This window comes from Lepidochelys olivacea (assembly GCF_965140295.1).
Source record: "Lepidochelys olivacea isolate rLepOli2 genome assembly, chromosome: 6".
In the NCBI taxonomy this organism is placed as follows: Eukaryota; Metazoa; Chordata; order Testudines; family Cheloniidae; genus Lepidochelys; species Lepidochelys olivacea.
The window spans coordinates 11,451,718-11,465,224 of record NC_140416.1 but is presented as its reverse complement, the minus strand read 5'-3'; the positions used below and the strand labels follow the sequence as shown (position 1 = coordinate 11,465,224).

Below are 13,507 nucleotides of genomic sequence, written 5' to 3'. Positions count from 1 at the left end.
TGGTATGAGCCGGTACCAGCGGTCACTTTTTACCAGTATGCCATCCCGGCCTGTACCAGCTTACTTTCACCCCTGTTTATAAGATTAATTTCTGTTGGCGAAAGAGACAAGCTTTCGAGCTGTACCGAGCTCTTCTTCAGGTCTGGGTTTTCTGTTGGACGCAGGATGTCGAGTCACCTGTCTGCTGACGTCTAAATCAAGCAGTGTAAGCTGACAGTGGAAACCCACAGTCACAAAGTCAACAGGGGGATGCAACAACAACAGGATAGCAAACCACAGGACAATAAGCCCCTGGGGTACAAGCTGACTTGGGGTACAAACAGTGAACTCTGGGGGAAGGCAAGGAAGACACCCCTTTGTCCTGCACTTAGAAAGTAATTGGGCAGTGTGGTTACTTTCACGAAAATGGGATCACAGCCTTGCCTGAAACTCTGCGAAGGATGTTTGAGTGAGATAAAATGTCTTTAGATGGAAGGTTAGCTTGCTCAGTTTAGTCTCTAGGAATCGTGTTATAATTTTATTTTATATGTAACCCTTTTGTTTCCATCATCCTTACTCACAATCTCTTGAATCTTGAACCTCTGGTAGTTTATCATCCTTATTTCCACTATAAATGTATCTCAGTGCTGTGGTATTAGACCAGGAGCTGATCTGGAGCTGGTGTGAGCTCTGAACCCATGGGGACAGCAGAGCTGGTATTACTGTGGGTGTTCAGTGCAGAAGAGGCTGGATATCTCAGGGGAAACTTCGAAGGGGCCCGGGGACTGGGGGGCACCGATTGTTAACCTGCAAGACAAAGTGAGGGCTGGCCTAGCCCAGTGGAGATGGTTTGGGTGGCTAACAGGCTGGCGGTGTCAGGGAGCTGTCACCCTGTTAAGCACAAGCGAGGCTCCTTCTGGCTGGCGGCTGGAGGTGACTCAGTCCTGGGCGCACCAAGAACTCTACCCAGTGTTCCACAGGAAGTCAGACTAGATCAGGGGTTCTCAAACTGGGAGTCGGGACCCCTCAGGGAGTCGCAAGGTTATTACATGGGGGGTTGCGAGCTGTCAGCCTCCACCCCAAATCCCACTTTGCCTCCTGCATTTATAATGGTGTTTAATATATTTTAAAGTGTTTTTAATTTATAAGGGGGTCACACTCGGATGCTTGCTATGTAAAGGGGTCACCAGTGCAAAAGTTTGAGAACCACTGGACTAAATGATCTAATAATCCCTTCTGGCTTTAAAGACTCAATCTCCAGTGCAGGGGGACAGGGCAGGAAAAGTATAGTGGGGTACTGTCAGGAATGGGGTACAGAGCTGGGAGGGGCCTTGTGACTGGAACAGCAGGGGGTACTGAGGGGCAGGATTGAGCATTGGCTGAGCTAGGCAGGGGGATCAGCCCCACTCCCATGTATGCTGTCCCTCCCCTGGCCCACCCCACAGTGAGCTTTCCACTGTTGGTCTCAGGTGCCTTTAGCTCTGTGCTCTCCCCCCTCCCAGCGGCTGTGCAGTGCTAATCTGAAAGCAGAAGTTGGGAGGGTCTCATGACCTGCTGCCTCCCCACAGGAAGTGCCAAACACAGGTGCAGCCGCTGGGGTGGCAGGCCGGGGGCTCGGTGACTGTGACGAGGGCCCTTCTTTTCTCTCTGGGCGCTGGGGGAGTGGGTGGTGTTTTGGAGCATCTGAAACCCCTGGGCTGGATGTAGCTCCCTCTCTGTGGCTGATCAGGTTGTGTTTTCCACCTGGGAAGGCTGCTGGGCACTGCTCGTGCTTCCGGTGCCAGCTGGGTCCCGGCGATCTGGTCAGCCCACGGTCTGTGGATACTCGTGGCAACTGGTGGGAGCGCCTTCGGTGCTGCGGGGGCTGGGTCCATGTCAGGCTGGTGGCTGGTGCATGGGCACAGCATCCCCAAAGCCCAGCTCCTGGCTGTTGGGTTTGACTGGCTCAGCACAGGTCCTCAGTCTGTGAGTGCTGCAGGGCAGGGACTCCTCGGGGTGGAGGGGGGAGAACAGAGCTCTTCTCTACTTGAGAACCTGGGATCCCTGCTGTCCTCCAGGGGAAGGGGAGTGAAGGCTGCAGGATGGGCAGAGGCCTCTCTTTCCCTCTGAGCTCTGGCTGCAGGGGTTTGATCATCTCTGTCTCTGGGGACTTTCCCTGCTGGCTCCCAACCAGCAGGATCCGTTCTGTTTGGGCTCAGGGCAGTCGGCTACTCCTCCCCACCCACCTGTAGCTTGTTACTTAAGGCTGCGCTTAAAGCAGCTGTTGATCCAGCTTGATGAACTCTGGGGCTCCGCCCGCTCCTGGTTCTATAACCAGCCTTCTGAGACACGAGGGCACTGGCTGACAGCAGCTGGCAGAGGCTGGTGGAGGTGAGGGAGGGTAGATGAGGAGCAGCAGCCGGAGCCGGGAGGGAGGGAGGGATGGCTGGTGGGCGGGCGGGCGGGCAAGGGGTTGCTGGAGAGCGAAGGAGGGAAAGTGGGTGGTGGAGCCCAGTGGAGAGGCAGCTGGAGTCTGGTGGAGGGGGAGGGATGGACGGAGGGGAGGGCGAGGGGTGGCCAGAGCCCGGCAGAGGGCGAGGGGCGGACGGAACCCAGCAAAGGGAGGGGCGGATGGAGCCGGGCGGAGGAAGAGGAGGGTGGGCAGGTGAGGGGTGGACGGAGCCCAGCGGAAGGGAGGGTGGGGGAGAGGCAGCAGAGCCTAGTGGGCTGTGCAGGGTCTGGTGTGGGGGGCAGCGATTTGCTCGGCGTGCAGCAGGGCACAGGCTGGGCAGTACAATCAGCTGGTGTGGTATTTTCCCCATCACGTGCAGTCCCTGCTGCTGGAGTGATGCCCACCTTCCAGTTCTTGCCCTTCGCGGCCCTGCTGGGCACCCTGGGGTTCCTGTGTGTGGTGTTCACAGGGTTCTGGTCCCACCATTGGCGCGGAGGCTTCGCCTGGGATGGCTCCACCAAGATGTTTAACTGGCACCCGGTCTTCATGGTGACAGGCATGCTGGTGCTGTATGGGGCAGGTAAGTGGGTGCTGTCCCTGGGTGGCGCGTCGGGGGCTGGGACGTGGATACAGGAGTTGCTCTGAGTGTGCCAGTCTCTCTCCCCTGCAGCAGTGCTGGTGTACCGGGTGCCCAGCTCCTGGGAGGGCAGGAAGCTCCCGTGGAAGCTGCTGCACGCGGCGCTGACCCTGACAGCCTTTGTCCTGGTCGTGCTGGGGCTCGTCGCCGTCTTCAGGTTCCACAATGCCACGGGCACCCCCAACATGTACTCGCTGCACAGCTGGCTGGGGCTGACGGCTGTGCTGTTCTTCTCTTGCCAGGTGGGTGCCCAGCCTCCCCCTCTGATGCCCAGCTCTGCCCCCGCTCTCCCTCTTGCTGTTGGCTACCTGTGCCGTGGCTTGATCCGCTGTGCTCCGAACTCTTCCTTGTTCCCCCATCCTAGTGGCTCATGGGGTTCGCTGCCTTCCTGTTACCCTGGTCCCCTGCCTGGCTGCGGATCATCTACAAGCCCATTCATGTCTTCTTTGGCTCCACCATCCTCGCGCTGGCCATGGCAGCATCCATCTCCGGCATCAACGAGAAGCTCTTCTTCAGTCTGTGAGTGCCAGAGCTGGTGTGAGGTGTGTGGGTCTCCATTCAGCCTAGAGCTTCCTCCATCACTCCTAAGAGCTGGGCCAGACCAGGGTCCTTCTTGCCCAGTGTCTTGTTTCTGACAGTGGCCCATACCAGAGCTTCGGGGGAGTGCACAGAACAGGGCAGTAACCCACCCGTCTTCCATTCTTGGCTTACGTTAGTCTGGGGTCACCCCAAGCATGGGTAGGGTCACTTCCTCCCACCACACATACCCGCTGTGTGACTGAGAGATGCCAGCAAGCGGCTGAATGGTGACAGCCCCAGAAGGGAAGATCTAAGGGTTGGGCAGGCTTGGTGCAGAGAGGACTACTACGGGGAGACTTGGGAAGCATACCCAGCTTTAGGTAGCTGTTCGAGACCTTGGGAGCTGCTGTTACGGGCAGGAGTGGGTGGTGAAGATGACTGGGCAAGGTGCCCAGGGAAGGGGCTAGAACTTCCTGCTTTGGAGATGGGTTGAGGCATGGCTGGATCTCACAGGATCCAATGGTTGCTCCAGGATGTGGGAGAGATCCCTCCCCACCTATCTGAGGGGGGTGCTGGCAGGGTTTCCCCACCCAGAGGCTCTCCAGGGGGAGCTGGGATTGTAAGGGGCAAGGCTGCTTGCACTGGTACTGGCTCCAAATGAAGGCGGTGGCTCCATCTCTTCCCTTTCAGGACGAACAAGACGGTTCCCTACGCCAGACTCCCCCCTGAGGCCTGGTTTGCCAATTTTCTGGGGATGCTGATCTTGGTCTTTGGGTTGCTGGTGCTGTGGGCTCTCGCCACGCCGGCCTGGAAGCGCCCAGAGTCAGAGTCGCTGGAGGCCCAACAGGTACTGAGTCCACGTTGCTGGTGGCCCAGGCCATGGGCTGTGTGGATGAGTAGCAGCATGGGCAGGAGGGGTTGCCGTGGGATTGGGGATCAGGGAGGAGTTGGGCATGTGGGGTGTTGCAGTAAGGCCAGGTTTAGGGTGGATGTGGGAGGAAAAGAGTGGGTGCAACATTTCCTCTAATTTTTTACATCCGGAATTAACTTTATGTGCACCAATATGGAGGTGATGTGTGGCGGGGGTGGGGCTGAGGGGTTCGGAGTCAGGGGAGGGGTGGTAGGGGAAGGCTGGGAGATGAGATTAGAAACATGGGCAAGAAATAACGAGTCAACTCGCCGGTGATCTGCGTGGGAAGACACCTGCTAATGTGACAAGAGCCAGGAAACCGGCGGCTCAGCCAGGGGCAGAGATCAGACAGGAATCTGAAAAAAAAGCCTTGGAAACAAGCAGGGAGAACTGGAGGTCCTGGTGATGTCAAGGAACTATGACGTGATCGGAATAACAGAGACTTGGTGGGATAACTCACATGACTGGAGTACTGTCATGGATGGTTATAAACTGTTCAGGAAGGACAGGCAGGGCAGAAAAGGTGGGGGAGTAGCACTGTATGTAAGGGAGCAGTATGACTGCTCAGAGCTCCGGTACGAAACTGCAGAAAAACCTGAGTGTCTCTGGATTAAGTTTAGAAGTGTGTGCAACAAGAGTGATGTAGTGGTGGGAGTCTGCTATAGACCACCGGACCAGGGGGATGAGGTGGATGAGGCTTTCTTCCGGCAGCTCACGGAAGCTACTAGATCACATGCCCTGATTCTCATGGGTGACTTTAATTTTCCTGATATCTGCTGGGAGAGCAATACAGCGGTGCATAGACAATCCAGGAAGTTTTTGGAAAGCGTAGGGGACAATTTCCTGGCGCAAGTGCTAGAGGAGCCAACTAGGGGGGGCACTTTTCTTGACCTGCTGCTCACAAACTGGGTAGAATTAGTGGGGGAAGCAAAAGTGGATGGGAATCTGGGAGGCAGTGACCATGAGTTGGTTGAGTTCAGGATCCTGACGCAGGGAAGAAAGGTAAGCAGCAGGATAAGGACCCTGGACTTCAGGAAAGCAGACTTCGACTCCCTCAGGGAACGGATGGCCAGGATCCGCTGGGGGACTAACTTGAAGGGGAAAGGAGTCCAGGAGAGCTGGCTGTATTTCAAGGAATCCCTGTTGAGGTTACAGGGACAAACCATCCCGATGAGTCGAAAGAATAGTAAATATGGCAGGCGACCAGCTTGGCTTAATGGTGAAATCCTAGCGGATCTTAAACATAAAAAAGAAGCTTACAAGAAGTGGAAGGTTGGACATATGACCAGGGAAGAGTATAAAAATATTGCTCGGGCATGTAGGAATGTTATCAGGAGGGCCAAATCGCACCTGGAGCTGCAGCTAGCCAGAGATGTCAAGAGTAACAAGAAGGGTTTCTTCAGGTATGTTGGCAACAAGAAGAAAGCCAAGGAATGTGTGGGCCCCTTACTGAAGGAGGGAGGCAACCTAGTGACAGAGGATGTGGAAAAAGCTAATGTACTCAATGCTTTTTTTGCCTCTGTTTTCACTAACAAGGTCAGCTCTCAGACTGCTGCGCTGGGCATCACAAAATGCGGAAGAGATGGCCAGCCCTCTGTGGAGATAGAGGCGGTTAGGGACTATTTAGAAAAGCTGGACGTGCACAAGTCCATGGGGCCGGACGAGTTGCATCCGAGAGTGCTGAAGGAATTGGCGGCTGTGATTGCAGAGCCACTGGCCATTATCTTTGAAAACTCGTGGCGAACCGGGGAAGTCCCGGATGACTGGAAAAAGGCTAATGTAGTGCCAATCTTTAAAAAAGGGAAGAAGGAAGATCCTGGGAACTACAGGCCAGTCAGCCTCACCTCAGTCCCTGGAAAAATCATGGAGCAGGTCCTCAAAGAATCAATCCTGAAGCACTTGCATGAGAGGAAAGTGATCAGGAACAGCCAGCATGGATTCACCAAGGAAAGGTCATGCCTGACTAATCTAATCGCCTTTTATGATGAGATTACTGGTTCTGTGGATGAAGGGAAACAAGTGGATGTATTGTTTCTTGACTTTAGCAAAGCTTTTGACACGGTCTCCCATAGTATTCTTGTCAGCAAGTTAAGGAAGTATGGGCTGGATGAATGCACTATAAGGTGGGTAGAAAGCTGGCTAGATTGTCGGGCTCAACGGGTAGTGATCAATGGCTCCATGTCTAGTTGGCAGCCGGTATCAAGTGGAGTGCCCCAAGGGTCGGTCCTGGGGCCGGTTTTATTCAATATCTTCATAAATGATCTGGAGGATGGTGTGGATTGCACTCTCCGCAAATTTGCGGATGATACTAAACTGGGAGGAGTGGTAGATACGCTGGAGGGGAGGGATAGGATACAGAAGGACCTAGACCAATTGGAAGATTGGGCCAAAAGGAATCTGATGAGGTTCAATAAGGATAAGTGCAGGGTCCTGCACTTAGGACGGAAGAACCCAATGCACAGCTACAGACTAGGGACCGAATGGCTAGGCAGCAGTTCTGCGGAAAAGGACCTAGGGGTGACAGTGGACGAGAAGCTGGATATGAGTCAGCAGTGTGCCCTTGTTGCCAAGAAGGCCAATGGCATTTTGGGATGTATAAGTAGGGGCATAGCGAGCAGATCGAGGGACGTGATCGTTCCCCTCTATTCGACATTGGTGAGGCCTCATCTGGAGTACTGTGTCCAGTTTTGGGCCCCACACTTCAAGAAGGATGTGGATAAATTGGAGAGAGTCCAGCGAAGGGCAACAAAAATGATTAGGGGACTGGAACACATGAGTTATGAGGAGAGGCTGAGGGAGCTGGGATTGTTTAGCCTGCAGAAGAGAAGAATGAGGGGGGATTTGATAGCTGCTTTCAACTACCTGAAAGGGGGTTCCAAAGAGGATGGCTCTAGACTGTTCTCAATGGTAGCAGATGACAGAACGAGGAGTAATGGTCTCAAGTTGCAGTGGGGGAGGTTTAGATTGGATATTAGGAAACCCTTTTTCACTAAGAGGGTGGTGAAACACTGGAATGCGTTACCTAGGGAGGTGGTAGAATCTCCTTCCTTAGAGGTTTTTAAGGTCAGGCTTGACAAAGCCCTGGCTGGGATGATTTAACTGGGAATTGGTCCTGCTTTGAGCAGGGGGTTGGACTAGATGACCTTCTGGGGTCCCTTCCAACCCTGATATTCTATGATTCTATGAATGTCCAGTGCAGGATGGTGGCACTGAAGGCCAGTGTGGTTCTGGAGCCATTCTGGTGGTGCAGCAAGATGGGGGTGGGCTGTGGTGCTGAGAGCGACTCAGTTCTGGGCAAGGAGGGTGCCTTGCTCACGGCCTCTTTCTCCACAACCCCTGCTCCATTAGGACAAGTGAAGCAGCCGCCCGGAAGAGGAGCTGCTGCCCAGACTCTCCGGCGAGAAGGGCAGCTCGGTGCTCCTGCTGTTGGCACTAAGCCGTCTCTGGAGCCTGGCCAGTGCGGAACGGAGGGGAGGAGGCACTCTCCGTGCTCCCTTTCCACCCGGCTGCTCTCGTCACTCCCCTGCGTTCTGCTCTGGGTTCCTGCACGTGCTGCTGCTTCCTGGGATTCACCAGGCAGCCCTGGCCCCTCTTGCCATTGTGCTGCTGTGCCTTAGGGGCCCTGGCTGACGCTCTGGCCTAGATCAAGTGGCCTGAACTAAAATAAAAGCCTGCTTCGTGGCGCTTGCCCTGGCACCGGCTCTGCAGGAGGGAGGCGGGTTGTGTGTAAGGAGCCTGTGTTGGCCGCTCAGCTGTAGCAGCGTGCATGTGCCCGGGGCATTAATGTGCCAAGCTCCAGCCAGCTTCCCTTTCCCAATGCCTGCCTAGCTCTGCCACCCACTTCTGCTCTCTGATGCTGTGCCCTGCAAGTCTGGGAGAGCCTCTGCTAGAGCTCAGAGCATTTGCTCTCCATGAGGTTTGCTTCCAGCCCTGGTCATACTCCCTCTCCCTTCCTGGGGAGCTGTTGTCCCAGCTCTTTGAGTGAAGAAAGTAGTTACATTTCCTCCTGCCAGGAGAGGGCTTCAGAGCAGGAAGCTGTTGTCCGTGCATTGCTGTGATGTTCGGGTGGGCCAGGGAGTCTGGCTGCAGTGCCCCTGACTGCCCTGGGGATGCTAAGGTGGGAGGAGCTGTCTGGGACCATGCTGTTCACTCCTCTGCCCCTCCTTTGCTCAGGATCCACAGATAAACTCTGTACTGAGCTTCTCTGACTAGTAGAACAGCCCAGGCTCAGAATCCACTCACGTGCAGCTCTCCGTTTGGATCTAGGCTGTATTGCCGTCTGTGGGGCTGTAGCACAGCTCCGCCGTGCATGGTCCTACACCCAGGCTGCCTTTCCTACCTCACCTGGGGTGTCTGGCTCTGGCCTCAGTAGCACTGAGAGCTACCCCAGCAAGAATTTCTAAGTGCTTGGGCCTGGAGGCTCTCTAATGCCTGGCCCATTCACAGTCTTCATGGCTGGACTCTCCCAGGTCCCAGCTCAGCATGGGCAGGTACCACGAGCTGTATCTCCTCCCAGTGCCTAGGTGCTACCATTGGCATGGTGTGATTTGGGGACTGCACAATGGACACTCACTGCTCTGTTGCCTGACCCAGCCAGCACTTATGACAATGGACTCGTAGCTTATGCATCCTTTGGAGGCATCTGCCACTAGCTGCTCAGAAGCTTTGAGACAAGATACTGTCCATTCTGGGCACTGAATCTGTCAGGGGTGCTGAGGGGTCCCCACGAAGCAGATACTTCACTCTGGTTTAAGGATTCATGTACAGGATTAGGGCTAAATTGTTCACCAGGTCTAGAGCCAGGTATTAATCCCTCCCATCCCCACATGGTGTAACAGGTAGGGACATTGTGGGAAGGGTTCAGTGCCCAAGAGAAGGCAGACAGGGAGTATGGATGACTCAATGGGGAATATTTCCCCATGACTGATTGCAGGGGAGCGGGACAGGTGGCCCTTCCTGTCCTCTATGGCTATGAGTTCTTCTTGGGGCGTGTGCTCTTGTGATAAATTGGGAGTGAGCCCACGTGGCTCAAGCTGAGATTGTAGGAAGATACTAGAGGCTTCATTAGAAGTGTTTCCAGAGAGAGGTAATTAAATGTATTTGTTGTATGTGAGAAGCTGCCTTCCCAGCCCAGGGGGTTTGATAGCATTCAGACAGAGGCTCAGTACACCCTGCTGGAGAGGTGGAATGCAGCTACAGCTGGTTGGAATTTGAGTTTTCTGTCCCCAGGGAAATTCTCAGACTTCCAAATCTCTGGTTTTGTCCTGAGCTGGGATGCTAAATTGGCGGCGGGACCCTGTGTGACACACAGCACAGTGAGGATTTCAGTTTGACTCTCTCAACACCTTTTGTTTCAATGGGGCAATGCTTCAATTTGGCTTGTTACCTAGAATAGTGAAACGTCTGACAGGGATGATTTCTCCCAGATGTCCAGCTAACTCCAGGCATTCCCCAAAATGCTTTGAATTTTTTCCATCAGAAAGAGCTGATTGACATGGTTTGTGGAAAATGTCCAACCAGCTCTGTAGACAACCTTGAAAAAATCTGGTGGCCCTGGGCAGAAGGGGAAAAAAGGAGGCCAAAGCAGACAGTGGGAGCAATTGGAGCAGCTATTCCTGTACCCAGGAGAGGCAGAGTGCAATCCAGCATCATCCCATTGAGTACTGGGGCTTACGGGAATGAACTAGAGTGACCGTTGCAAAGATAGCTCATGGGATGTAGCCAGGACATCTACCTAACTCCAGGGAGGGGAGCTGGCTGCTGGGTCCTTGCTAATAGAGTTCATAACTTAAAGCTCCAAGCTGGGACGTGTATTTCCAGCCTGCTGTGTGTGTGTGTCTCTCTCATAAGCTTGGCTGAAGTGTGTGGCTTCTCCAGGGTTTTGTTTCCTATCTCTAGCATTAGCCATATTAATAGCTGGGGTACTTCTGATGTCTTGCTGGGAACCTGAATAGGCTATTCTGAAATGTTGAGGCCTCGGTGGCGGTACTATCCTTTGTTTAATAAATGGTATCCTTTTGGAATTGGAGTCAAGGGGGTGTCTACTCGGGGGAGAGGTGGAAACAGCCTCCTAAAAACCAGCTGTTGCTCAATTTGCTTAGTGCTGGGAGTAACCAGCTGGAGTGCAGCAAAGGCAAGAGGGAGGTTGGCCTTTCAGGTACATTTCCCCCAGCGAGCTCGAGCAGTCTAGGAGCAAGGACACCCTTACTGATCCGGCTCATCAGAGCGAGGCAAGACAAAGAGCCTAGCGGTGCAGGCTGCCAGGGTAAAGATACCCCTTTTAGCCATTCAACTCCATAAACTGGCTGGTGCCGCCAGCAGGGTGCTCTGATCTGTTGGCTTGATGAATTAGCCCTTTGCCTCATATGCCCTGCGCTCGTCTGCAAACTTTGTTCCAGGAGAGAGGAAGGGTGTGTGTGTGTATTGCAGCCCTGCTCAGAGCTGGATTTCCTTGTTGCTTTAATTCCAGCACATTGGTTGCTCACTTTCCCCTGTGCTAGTTACCTGGGCTCATGTCTCAAACCCCTTCCCACCCCCAGCAATGCTGCCATGTCATGGCTTAGCTGGAGCTATGAATTGTGCCAGCAGCCAGAAGAACTGCTTCTGGCAGGTAAAAGCTAGTCTCCCTTCTGTGCTGACCCAGGAAAAGGATAATCTCCCTGCCACTCCCTTTCAGCCTAGTTCTGGACTCTAGTCAGCTCCAACCCTTCCCCCAGCTGGTGCAGTGTTTGCCTGTGGCGTCATCCAGCTGGTCCCTCCATGTGCTGGGCCCTTGCTGGTCCATGGTCCAGGAAGCAGCCCTTGCCTGGTTGGATTCACAACAATGCACACCACACACTGGCAGCACTTCGCCCTGTTTCATGATCCCCTAGCAGCCTGCAAGCCTTGCCTGCTGGGTGGGTGTATAGGTGTGGTGGAGGGGAGATAGCCCTTGTAATGGGGCAATCCTCCAGAAGCGCTATGTGGCCTGTGCAGCTGGGCTGATGCCAGCTCCTGCTCTCCCAGGGCACATTGGCTGAGCAGGTTTCTCTTGTGGCAGGTTTCACGGTGGTACATTGGGCTGGAATAACCAGCTCAAGATCTGTGGAATGAGACCTATGCCTGGCCTCAGTACTTCTTCCCCCTTGCCCTTGATTCACGTGACAGAGATAGAGGGCCTGGAGCAGGGGACTTCCCTATCTCAGGGGGCTGGCCCCTTAAATGAAGGTCCAATATCCCTGAAGACTAAACAGGTGCAGCCTGCTGAGGGATGGAGCAACACCTGCTCAGGACTATATCTAGGGAGGATAAGGGCCCCTCTGCACAAAGCTAGGCCCTGCAGGGCGGGAATAAACAGTACCGAGCTGTGGGGAGCAGTGTGATCCCTTCAGCAGGGTAAGGCTAGGGAGGGCAGAGGCATGGAGTTAAAGTAACCATAAGCCTGAAGAGAGGGCAGGTGGTAACTATTTTTGAGGAGGTGCAAAGCCTGAAACACATGGTGTAACAGGCTGGGGCTGAGGAATAAACAAAACCCCAGCAAAAGAGCTGTTATGAAGCATAAAATGTTTGCATAGTAGCCATGAAGGGTCAACAGGGAGTGGAGACAGATTCATAGATTAAGTCAGAAGGGACCATTATGATCATCTAGTCTGACCTCCTGCACAACACATGTCATGGTGGGGAGCAATGAGCTCCCCAGTCACCTACCCCTGCCAGGGCAAGACTGACCCTGTGTGCTCCTCTGCAGGGACTGCACTCAGCTAGTGTAGGGAGTTGGCCTCCACAGCCCATTGGATCTCCCTACAAAGCTGAGACACGGCCTCATTCTGCTCTTTCATCCCAGTGCTTCCCACTCGCAGCCCCTGCCCCCTCCTCTCTACCCAGCCCCAGGATATGCAGAGACCCCCCCCCCCATACCTTGCCCCCCTCCACATCCCTCCCCAAACCTGCTGAGTTGCTGTCTTGAGAATTCATAGCCCTGACATGCCAGGGGAACTCCCGCACGGCCCAGGCAGTGCTGAACAAATACACAGGGGAGCCTGGCTCTCTGCCCGACAGGAAGGGGGAACTGAAGAGTGGGGCAGGGTCCCCACCCCAGGAGCAGTCTGAAGGCACAGAGAGAGGAGACCCCTGCTAGGAGGAGGTGGAGAACACACAAAGATCCCTCCTCAGTACTGCCTCACCCAAAAGCTGCAGGGGGAGAGCAGGAAGAGCTCAAGCCCGTTCACCATCAGGTGGCAGAAGCCTGTGCTGTGCTTACAGTGAAGTAGCCGTTACAGCTGCTGAAGCATGTGCATGTGGCCCCAGCAACCCTTAGCCAAGCTCAGACAGATGTAAATCTTTTCATGTGCCACCCCCTTCCTCCCATCTGTCACCAGCTTCCTGGTAACAAGAGGACCTGTGCGCCCTAGGCAGGGTCTTGCCACAGCTCAGCTATGGCTCTCTGTGCCACGGTAGGGGAGGCAGATGAGCACAGCCCCACAACCAATGGCTTTCCTGTGCTCCACTGGAAACTCTGCTGCTCAGTTCAGTGGTTGCCCTGTCCCCTCTTGCTGTAGCACAGGGCCCTGGTAATTGGGCACTGTCATAACTATACAGCTAAGGGTAGCCTAGAATTCCTCCTTACCTGTAAGGGGTTAAGAAGCTCAAATAACCTGGTTGGCACCTGACCAAAAGGACCAATGGGTAAAGAAGATTCTTTCAAAGGGGGCGGGGTGGGGGAGGCTTTGTTTGTGTGTTCCCTGGGGAAGCAGAGCAGCATCAGGTCAGAAAACTCCTTCTCCTAAAATGAGTCTCAATATTGCAAAAAGAGTAAGTAAATAAGGCAAGGCTCGTTAGGTTATCTTTTGTTTTTAGCTTGTGAATTTTCCCTGTGCTAAGAGGGAGGTTTATCCTTGGTGTTTTTGTAACTTTAAAGTTTTGCCTAGAGGGCAATCCTCTGTGTTTTGAATCTGATTACCCTGTAAAGTTACCTTCCATCTTGATTTTACAGAGGTGCTTCTTTTACTTTTTTTTCCTTATAATAAAGTTCTGTTTATTAAGACTCTGGTTT

The 13,507-nt window shown here is 54.0% G+C and overlaps 2 protein-coding genes across 2 annotated transcripts in view; one reads left to right on the top strand and one right to left on the bottom strand.

The window, feature by feature from the left end:
- SAXO4 (stabilizer of axonemal microtubules 4) overlaps positions 1-13,507 on the bottom strand; it is a 167,859-nt gene that overhangs the window by 71,464 nt on the left and 82,888 nt on the right. The gene's annotated exons all lie outside the window — the stretch shown is intronic.
- CYB561A3 (cytochrome b561 family member A3) lies at positions 2,714-8,688 on the top strand (the record flags this gene model as incomplete). Its single annotated transcript, XM_084632220.1, has 6 exons — positions 2,714-2,990; positions 3,081-3,289; positions 3,412-3,566; positions 4,257-4,413; positions 6,013-6,174; positions 8,650-8,688. Exons 1-6 carry the CDS (start codon positions 2,807-2,809, stop codon positions 8,686-8,688), a joined length of 906 nt encoding a protein of 301 aa, XP_084488346.1. The 5' UTR covers positions 2,714-2,806.